At 32.8% G+C, this 10300-nt stretch overlaps 1 protein-coding gene across 3 annotated transcripts; it reads right to left on the bottom strand.

Annotated features, from left to right (window-relative positions):
* Nucleotides 1-5735: 5735 nt before the first annotated feature.
* Nucleotides 5736-9486, bottom strand: LOC101221056 (OBERON-like protein). Of its 3 annotated transcripts, none has more exons than XM_011658581.2 (3): nucleotides 8448-8632; nucleotides 7275-8366; nucleotides 5736-6565 (listed from the first exon to the last, which is right to left on the bottom strand). In XM_011658581.2, exons 1-3 carry the CDS (start codon nucleotides 8509-8511, stop codon nucleotides 6051-6053), a joined length of 1671 nt encoding a protein of 556 aa, XP_011656883.2. In that variant the 5' UTR covers nucleotides 8512-8632; the 3' UTR covers nucleotides 5736-6050. The 3 variants fall into 3 exon arrangements, with proteins under 3 accessions (XP_011656883.2, XP_031743548.1, XP_004140008.1); XM_031887688.1 differs by lacking the exon at nucleotides 8448-8632 and adding an exon at nucleotides 9244-9486 and having other exon boundaries at nucleotides 6051-6565; nucleotides 7275-8379; XM_004139960.3 differs by lacking the exon at nucleotides 8448-8632 and adding an exon at nucleotides 9244-9482 and having other exon boundaries at nucleotides 6051-6565.
* Between the last annotated feature and the right edge of the window lie 814 nt (nucleotides 9487-10300).

The following is a 10300-nucleotide window of genomic DNA, read 5'->3' on the forward strand; positions in this document are numbered from 1 at the left end:
CAAGAAAAGACATATGTTTTAGCCAAAACTCACACTTTGAAAACTTAGCATACAACTTATTGGCTCTAAGAGTCTCCAAAACCTGATACAAATGTTCCTCATGTTTAAACTTTGTCTTGGAGTAAACCAAGATATCATAAATAAAAACTATCACAAAATGATTTAAGGAGTCCTTAAACACCCTGCTCATCAAATCCATGAATACAGCAGGAGAATTTGTCAAGCCAAAAGTTATCACCATAAACTCATAATGTCCATATCTGAAACAAAAAGCAATCTTAGGAATATCGCCCCGTGGGAGGGAGAGTAAAAAATTAGCCCATATTTCAGACTGAGATAGGAAGACGTACGAACCTTGGCGCTAGCTAAGATGCACGAGGCTAGAAGTAGCTCGTCGTAAGGAGGAGAGGCTATAAGTTCGTTCGGGAGAAGTTAAGACTTTTTAATTAATAAGAAGTAAGGCTACTCTCTCTCATTATTCGTTGTGGAAGTATTAGATCTTTCCCTAGATCAGTAGGTAGGACCGGGGCAATAGCTCACCCAAAGAAAGGAATAAGGAGTTTTTGTGGTTATGAAATCGATAGGGGAATTCGTCAATATTCTTTTCACTTTGTCGTGGAAGAAGCAGTTCTTAATGATAACCTGAACATAAAACAATCTTAGAGAACACAATGACTCCTTTAACAATAAAGCTAAGGACATACTTTCTAATTTTACTAACTCTAGTTTAACAATAATGTCACTGTTTATAACTTGCTCCTTTGTCCACTAGCCCTTAGATCAATCCATATATTTTGTGTGTGTCATTTTCACTATTTTTTATTAAGGGTTTGAATTCCATACTTTTTGTTTTTGATGTATATGTAAATTGTTTCAAACTTGATTGAAAATGTTATAGTTAAAGTTATGGTTGTTGTTCTCATCTGTTGTGTGTCATTTTCATTGTACCTTAATTAGCTTTAAATAGAACCTTCTTTTAGGTAATGTTCTTTAGTCATACTCTAAAATGATATTTTGTTTTCTTACTAGGTTTGGAAGAATCCATTAGAGTAATGAAGCCAACATGGAGCAATGAATTGATATAAAAAAATTTGTATGGTTGGTAGAAAATTTTTGGTTCCAATGTATTAATTTTAGGCTTGTTCATACCTAAAGATGTTAATGCTTATTCTTTTTGTGTAAACTACCTTTAAACAAAAAAAAAAATGGTTATTAGTCATTGGGTGTACGAATATTACAAAGTGTATTATAACATATATATATTAAGGTGTCAACTCTTTAAGTTCATATGGGTGTGATGTATTAAACATTATTGTCATTGAAATGGTTAGTGTAATGGCAGAGCAACAAGAACATGGAAAAAATGTAGTAATTGAGGAGTATACGGCAGGAAAAAAATGTCATAAAATACGAATTCGTGACATTTTGTAACTGTCAATAGCGAAACAATGACATTTGCTTTTATAAAAAAATTGTCACGATTGACATATCCTTGATAGGGAAAAAATGTCATAATATACAAATTGTAACATTTTTGTAATTGTCGTCAATATCGAAAAGATGACATTTATTTTTATAAAAACTGTCACGATTGACATATCATTGACAGATAAAAAATGTCATAATAAACGAATTTGCGACATTTTTGTAAATGTCGTTAATATGCAAATAATGACAGTTATTTGTTGTCATAAAACAGTAATTAATGACATTTATTTTATGTCATGAAAAAAATTATTGTGCCAATTTTTGAAAATTGTCATGGAAGATCTTTCCACAACAGACAATACTATAACTGTAAATAATTGTCACGGATTTTGTTCGCGACAGAAAATAACTATTGTCATAGACAATTTTTGTTGTAACGACTAAAACACTTCTTCTAAATATATTTTTAGTAATTAAATACTTAGTTAAAGAATTGTTTTCATGGTTTAATAACAAGCAGTAGAGATATCCAATTTTTCCCACAAACACGAAGGTTGGTTGATTAGGAAGAAAATGTGAAAGGGAGGGAGGGAGGAAAGTCTTCCATGAACTAAAGGGAGGATGCATTCTCTTTTCTTCTCGTCTTTCACCTTTATTTATTTATTTAATATTACATTTTAATTATTAACATAGTTTTCATTTTCTTTTTTTTAATGTTACTAGCTAAAAATTGGATATAATTAAATATGAATAAAAGAAAAAAGATTGGATATAATTATGAATGAGGCATCGTATTGGAGAAAAGAATCAAATTTCTTGTTTTCTTTCTAGAAAAGAAAACAAATTAAATATGAATTTTTCTTAATGTTTTCTATTACAATAATAAAAGAAACTAGAGATTAAACCTATTAATATCTTAATTATGAAACTTGTGAACAGTGTTTGACAGGTTGAGTTGAGTTACATTTTATAATTATTTATTTTTAAATAGTGCAGAATTATAATATGAAATCCTTTAATACATATCTAAATAGAGAAAGGGTAAACAATGAAGTTGTTGGAATAGATGTGAAAACTTAAATAATTAACAATATTGAAGTTGACTTAATTTGGAAAGGTTTGAATTTAGTTTGAGGAAAAGACAAAGTATAAGTGTAAGACTTGAATACTTAAATCTTTCTTTTAGTCATAAAAGCAAAGTTAACTTTTTTTTCTTCTTTTGTTTTTTACTCTCTGGGAGATGGACATTAATTTAAGAATTTATAGAGTACTCTTCATCAAGAAAAGTAAAATTAGCTTATTTTTCCCTTTCTTTATTTTGTTGCCTTTTTAGTAGTTGATTAAGTGCTACAAAAACCACTGAAAGTGGTTGAATGCAAGAGGGTTTAAGTGGGTGATTTGATTATTTGTTGAGGTATTAGATTTGACTTCAATCCTAACATGTCTACTTCAATCTTCAATGCTTTAATTTGCTCTCTCCCTTTCAACATAAATTACTCTCCAACCTTAATTTGAAGATTAAAAATGAAAAAACTTATTACTCTTTTACTTTAAATTGATATAACTTCTAAAAACCAGTATTGAAATCAATACAAATAAATTGATATAATATTAAAAGTTCAAAGGAAGATCATCTAGGAATCAAACAAGATTTGCTACAAATGACCAAACTTGTGGCTTCAATCATCATTCTTTCTTTCTCTTTCACTCTTCTAAATAGTGATCCATAGTTTCTTATTCCACGTGACCAACTTGCCTTTGGTGGGGGCAATTGGGGAAGATAGAGATTATATTCTTCTCACTTATAATTCAATTACTAATAATAATAATCATGGTTTTCATTTTATTTTATACAATTTCATCACTCTTTCTTTCTCTCTTTTGTATTTGTTAATTATTATTATATTACCCCAAAAAGAAATCTTTATAGAGCTTACTTTCGTTTAAAGCCTACATATTTGTAATATAGTTTATGTTTTGATACCCCATTTCAAAAGTTGTTTTTTTATAAAAAGAAATTGTAACTTTTTAAATTTACACTCTAAGAAGATGGGAATATGGTGACATTATTTTATTGAATATTGTTAATGAGACACAGCCTACCTTAGTTAGATTCCCACATTTATTCCAAAATAATAAGAGTTGTTTTCTCTTTTCTACCATATATAACTTTACGCCAAAAACATTGTCTTGTAGATTATTTAACAAACTCCCTTTTTCTGGAAAGAATCTTGCTGCAAATTGTTGTTCATGATTTTCCTTTTTAACTTAGTATACAAATAACTTATGTAAATACAATACCATATATATATACACACACACCAAAGTCAAAGAGTACTATGTTAAGTCATATATTGGGGTGCCTCGTTTTAATTAAATTTAGTCTAATTTATCATAGTTAAACTTTTCAGCTTCTCTCTCTCTCTAATTAGATCACCTCTTGCTTCTGGAGAAAGAAAAACAGAAGATCATCTTGTACATGAAACTACTTTGAAATCCTTAACATAGAAATTTGCCATCATATGCTTATGATCAATTTTAGGATGAGAATTATGGGTGTAATAAGTATAATTATCTGTTGTTTGAGTGGTTGAATTATCAACTTGGTTAGTACAATTCACAGCTTCAGGCCGAAGCTTCAACAGCCATTGTTTGGGATTGAAACTGTTTTACCCCACATTTCTTAGAAACAATATCTCAACAGTGAAACTTTTATTAAATTTGTTGTTGATTAAGTTGTCGATAGCTACTGTATCCGTTAAATCACCTTTTACATTAGTCTTAGTATTAAACAAACTGAACTTGAATGATAAACACTATCAAAATTCATATTTTTATCTAATTATTACACTATTTTCTTCATCATTATCTATTTTTTACATTTATCTAAAAACTTTATCATTTTTTCTTTTTCTACTTTTCACACTTATCCAATAATTTCATCTTTCAACACTACACCTCAAACATAAATTTTCTAGCTTTAACTTATTAACTTCACCTAGTCTAACAAAATTTTAGATATACAAATTCTCCATATATTCTCTTTTTTTGTACTAAAAATATACTAAAATTTTAACTCAATTGTTTGTCGATGACCTTCACCATTTTTTTTTTATAAATTCATTTTGGTTAACTCATGAGTTTAGTCTCCAACTAGTTTGTTTCATTTGGGTAATTTGAAGTGTCTAAGGTTGAATAAATTAATGAATTTTAAAATTTATACATCTAATAGATTTCTGGTATTAGAGAATTTTAAAAGTTAATCTATTACATTATCATGAGATTCTAAATTTTCAGTTTTATTTCTAATAGAGTTATGGATGTTAAGAAAAATGTTGGATAGGACAGTGATTTAAAAGATACAAATTTACAACTTAGTGGCCTATTGAATACAAAATTGACCATTTTAAGTACTTATTTAATCTTATCCGTAAATACTCTTCAAAATTTTGGTTGGAACCAAATTGACAAAAACCCAAAAGCTCAAAAAGAAAGTTGAGGATGAAAATGACTGTCAATATTATATACAGTGACTAATGGCTAATAGCCATTTGCATCTCTTTTGCAAAGACTATGAACAACAATTTTTGTCCTCAAGTATACTGACTTAGAAAGCTTCACAAGTTTGATTCTTAGAATCTTCTTATTGATGTAATTTCCTGCCTTACCAAAGTCCAACAAGTATTATGCACTTGTCATATGTCAATTTTACAGTTTCTAAGAAGTTATTTGAAAATCTTGTTTTCAAAAGAGATATTTTCAATAACTGTTTCTAAAGATCCAGAAAAAAAGTCTACTTTTTCATGAAAGTACAACTTCAATAGCTCCTAAAATGGTAATCGGTACATAGTAAGAAGAGATAAAAGGAAACAAACATTGAACTAAACATATTTTTTCTAAACAACAAATGAGGATATTTTTGTAATTACCTGCTTTTATGGTCCAAGGAAGAATTGAGCTCAGCAACTTTCTGAATACAACCTTTATGCCAAACAATATGAACAACTAATTTAGAGTGCACTCATACTATCTCCAAATCATACAGGTCTACTGCTGAATTGATTGCTGCATATTGGAGGTGGGTTCCATTAGAGAGCACTCCTAAAAAGGATGGGAGTAACAGCAGCTGTATGGACCTACTTACAACTAAAGCAAAGGATCTGTCCATTCATAGTTGGGTCTAATCTCTTTAACGTCACTTTTTGTTTCTCTTTTCTGCCAGCATTACCCTACACAATCTCAGTGCTCACTGCTGCAGAAACCACAAACTAGTTTCATCAAACCACAAAATTGTTGGAGGTTGATAGTTTTCTGTTGCAATCAAACACAAATTAGTGTATCCTCATCTTACATAAATGAAATGAAACCCAGGACAAGTTTCAAATGCCTTGACAGGCTGGGACTTTGTTGATATCTAAACAATGATCTACAGATGAAAAAACAGATAACATTACAGTCCCCTAAAACAGATATATAGTAAATTCCAGTCAGCTTTATGGCTTCTTCCTAATATGGTATATTCTTCAAATATATTTCCTCAGAGGGTGACCATCATTTTAGTTGGTACATGGTATACAGGTACAATACAAAAAGATATTTGAAAATGTGTGTGGAATAAGGATCTAGGACTGATCTGCACCGCCACTGCCCTGTGAACGAAAACTTTCTTGCAGCTTAATCTTCTCTAACAAAAACTGTTTCTCTGCCTCGGCTTCCTTCAATCGTTGTTTCAGGTAACTACTAGCGTAATCTTCCTCAGATTTTTCGGATTTGGCTAGAGCAATCATCTGGAGCCTTTCTGCCTCTCGTTTTGCCTCATTTGCTTTAAGTTGGAACATGTCAGCTTCTGCAAGTTTAAGCCTCACAATTTTCTCCAGCTCTTCAATTTGTAGCTTCTTTCTCTGTTTCTCCAGCTTTAATTCTGCTGCTTCCCTGGCCTTGTCCTCGACCTCACGCTCAAATGCCTCAATGTCCATTCGTGCTTTTTTGTATCTCCTCTTCTTCTCATCAGCCACTATTTCCATTTTTCTTATAGCCTCCTGTACCACATCAGCAATGCGGGTGCAAGCCTCCTGTGGGGCTATCAGTCGTCCACCTTCCCCATTTTCCATGCTTCTTGGGGAGTCTAACTCAAGTTCTTCATTACGAGAAACAAGAAACAGAGGTATTTCATTAAAATAAAATATGCATATTTACTTTGAGTCAAATGAGAAAACTGACGGAGAAAAACATGTAGCTTCCGCCCAGCATATTGCAATTGAGTTTCTTTTTATCAAATTCATAGCAATATGAGTAGCTTTTTCCACATGAACAAGGTCAGAGGTAATCTACAGATGCAATTTAGTTCACTCCGAATCCTCAAATCATGATTGAATAATAATTTATCTAAAAGGGTATGCCTAGAATAAGATAGCCCAATCAAACGACGTTTATAAGAGCCTGTTTTGATTAGTAAAATACATTATTTCCTGCCTCAATACCCAGAATAACCTTTTCTTACCTGTCTTGTGAAACCTCAAAAAGAGACTTATACATGGCTAATATCCATAGAAAAGAGTCGGAAGTGATTTGACTTCCCTACTCTCTAAACCTCACCATTCACTACTTAAATATCATCAAGTAGATAAAAAAGACGAGAAGGTTGTTTATATACAGTTTGGAACCTTTCATGAACAATTTTTAAAGCTGTTCTGCGGGCTTTTAAGTTGAAAATATTAGGAAAATCAAAATACACCACTAGTAAATAAAACCACTATTATGTCAACAAGGAACCAGCAGAAGGAAGTGGCCTTCCAATATATGATCAAGAAATGAGAAAGTAAATACACAACCGAATAGTTCTTTACCTTGGAAAATTGCTAATATAGTTCTGCATGCCACTGACAAGTCCACAATCCCATTTTTCATATTTTCTTTAAGATCTTCACACTTCCAGAAAAGCTTCCTCCCTCTGGTGTCCTCACTTCCACGAAATATTCTACTAACATAGTCGAGTTCCCTTGTCAAAGCATCCAGGTCCCAGGCAGGTGCACAGTGCTGGAAAACATCCTTAACCCAACCCAGCAGCTCTGACGTTCTATTGCAGGCTTGGCACCTGAAAAGCATTTCAGTTTGCCCAGGTGCACTCTTGGCAGATGAACCCATGCAAATTTGTCCATCACGAATGGCACAATCCGTGTGAGTCCAATGGGAGCACAGATCACAACCAATCCAACGACAGGTATTTACTTCAAAATCAAACTTATTACATATTACACACATGCAAAGATTACAGAAACCATTTCTGTTGGAGCATAGGTCACATGTACAATCATCCGCTGGCAGCTGATTCTGACATGCTATGTTCCTGCACCTCTTGTACACAAAGATTTCAATTAGAGTAGTCTGTGGGAGGGTAATATTTGGGTGCAAGAATGCCTGAATTCCAGTATTTATTGCAACAAGGATCTCAAGTTGCACCCGATTGGCAATAAGTAGAGTCTTAGCTGTTAAATCAGTTCTATTCTGAACAAGCTTCTGCAAAATGAAAATCTCCTCTCTCTGCTGTGAACCACCATTACCATCAAGGATAATTCGAAGCCCAGTTTTCAACTCTTCAAGAAACTCATCGGGTAATCGATGCATCTTTTCAGAGATTAAATCTACTCTCTCCCTTGCAATATCCCTGAGGGATATCTTATCAGCACTGGAAAGACGGTGAACAACTGAATGCTCAGCATTATCATTCTCTGTCTTCCCATTTTCCATCTTCTTTGCCAACATGGCTTCAACATTAGGCCAAGTTTCTCGAGAACTGGCACTCTCTGTTGGGGACTCCCGAACTTGACCAGAATTTGATCTAGGTTCCTCTTGGGGTAAGCGGCCATCTACTGGCACAAGGGAAAATGAAGTTTGCAGTGTGCCCGGCTGAGATTGCTGTCGTGGAAGCAGCATTTTTTCTGCAAGTGGTTGCTGGATGTAAGAACCAGAGATTGAACGCATGAATGAATTGTAATAAAACAAAAGAAATATCTGTCTACCTCTACTTAATAACCAAAACAGTGCACAAAGACTGAAAACTGGCGGGGTAAGAAAGTCAAGCATGAAAGGTGGTCTCAAACAAAACAAAGAGTTCAAACGGAAAAGGGGGAAAGTTCATAAAAATAAATCATAACAAGTACCAAGTTAGAGACAGGCATAATTCCCTCAGGGGAACTTTCAAAAGCATAACAAATATATCTTGAATTTCAAAAGCACTTGTATCACAAAGAAACAAAAAAAAAAAAAAAAAACCGTTCGAATTATTGTTGAATAAACAATGGCAGAGATGAGGGAATTAAATCTCCGATTCCTCAAAGAAAAAAGACATGCCAATTAACATTCACTTAAGTTCACTTTGGCAAAACCCTCTGGAATAGTTCAGCTTAAATCACAAAGCAACTCCCAACGAAAAAAACACCTTTTTGAGAAAGAAAAGAAAAGGAAACCACAGGGCTAGGATCGCTCAAATCCTGTTAACAGATAAAAAGACACCTTGAATTTGGACACATGCGATATCATAACGAAATAAGAAGATCCTGAAACAGACTGTTTTTGAAAGAGAGAAAAAAAAACCAATTTAACAGGACTAGGATCACTGAAATCCTGTTAACAAATCAGAAGATTAGCAGAGAAAGCAAAGCTGCGCAAAGGATTTAATTACATAAGAAAGCAATAAAAGTATGAATAAAAGTAAATAGGGGGAAAAGGGTGGACAGAAATGTTTGGTCCAGCCGGAAATTAGATACTGATAGAACACCTAGAAGTGGGAAATTAGTGTGTTAAAAAGGTACGTACCAGAGGTAAGAAGTAGGAGCAGAAGAAGCAGTCTGAGGGGTCAGAGATGAAGAAAAAATCAGAAGAAAGGAAGATGAGAGGGTTGATGGAAGGGGAAGAGAAGAGGGTGGAGGTGGGTGAAGCGATGGACGAAAGAGAGAAGAGAAAGAGGAGATTCCCAAAAATGATTTCAATTCTGAGTTCTGTAAGTACCCTATAATGACAAAACAAACATAGTCAACGATCTTCACCAGTGGAACTCAAAGTAAACGCCAAGGAAACTCCAACCCACATCTCTTACTTTTGACTCATTCAACCTTACCCTTCAAATACCTAAACCCCCCACCCCCTTCATTTCCAAATTGTTATATTTAAAATCCTTCTAAATTTATTCTTCCAAAATTTAATATTTATCGAACTTGGTCAAGTAATAATAACAATAATATTCATCCAATAAATATAATAGTTTAATCTATTTTTAATTTTAGAGTGAATATGGAAAAAAAAAACAACAAACCATCCGTAAAAACCGAATCTAAATTTTTTTTAAAGTACAAACATTTAAATTGAAGTGACCTTAAAGTATTGAGGAAAAAATGGTAAAGATTTCTTTTTAAAAGTATGCGATTGGTGCAGATCGATCCAAAATTTATTTCAATTGTAATTAGGAAAATTGTAAAAATTGCTTAAAATGTTTATAAAATATAGCAAAATATCAAATGGAAACGTGCCGCCTAGACATCCATTGTGTAGGTCCTCGCAAGATGACTCATAAACGCCTAGTAAGTAGAATAACTATTTTACTTGTCTCTTCGCAAAACTCATTCTTTAAGCGTTAGAGACTTTCAAAACTTCTTGCAGTGGAAAAACAACTCTTCGACTTGCTTTCATCGTCTAGCTCTTAACACTTAAACTCAACAACTTGTAGGCAATAAGCGCAAAGATAAACACAGCGAAATAATAAATTAAATTTCCTCTCTTTATTAACTTAACACTTTTACAAAGTTCATAAATTACAAAAAATACAATCGTTTTCTTTCTCGCATAGCGATAAAACTAAAACTAATCTACACGTTCT

Source organism: Cucumis sativus, chromosome 6 (genome assembly GCF_000004075.3).
Source record: "Cucumis sativus cultivar 9930 chromosome 6, Cucumber_9930_V3, whole genome shotgun sequence".
NCBI lineage: Eukaryota > Viridiplantae > Streptophyta > Magnoliopsida > Cucurbitales > Cucurbitaceae > Cucumis > Cucumis sativus.

Coding starts and splice junctions, on each gene's coding strand:
- LOC101221056 (XM_011658581.2), bottom strand. CDS start 8,511: ATGCTTGACTTTCTTACCCCGCCAGTTTTCAGTCTTTGTGCACTGTTT. Junction 8,367..8,447: donor GTTTTGGTTATTAAGTAGAG/GTAGACAGATAT, acceptor AACCACTTGCAG/AAAAAATGCTGCTTCCACGA. Junction 6,566..7,274: donor TATATTAGCAATTTTCCAAG/GTAAAGAACTAT, acceptor CTCGTAATGAAG/AACTTGAGTTAGACTCCCCA.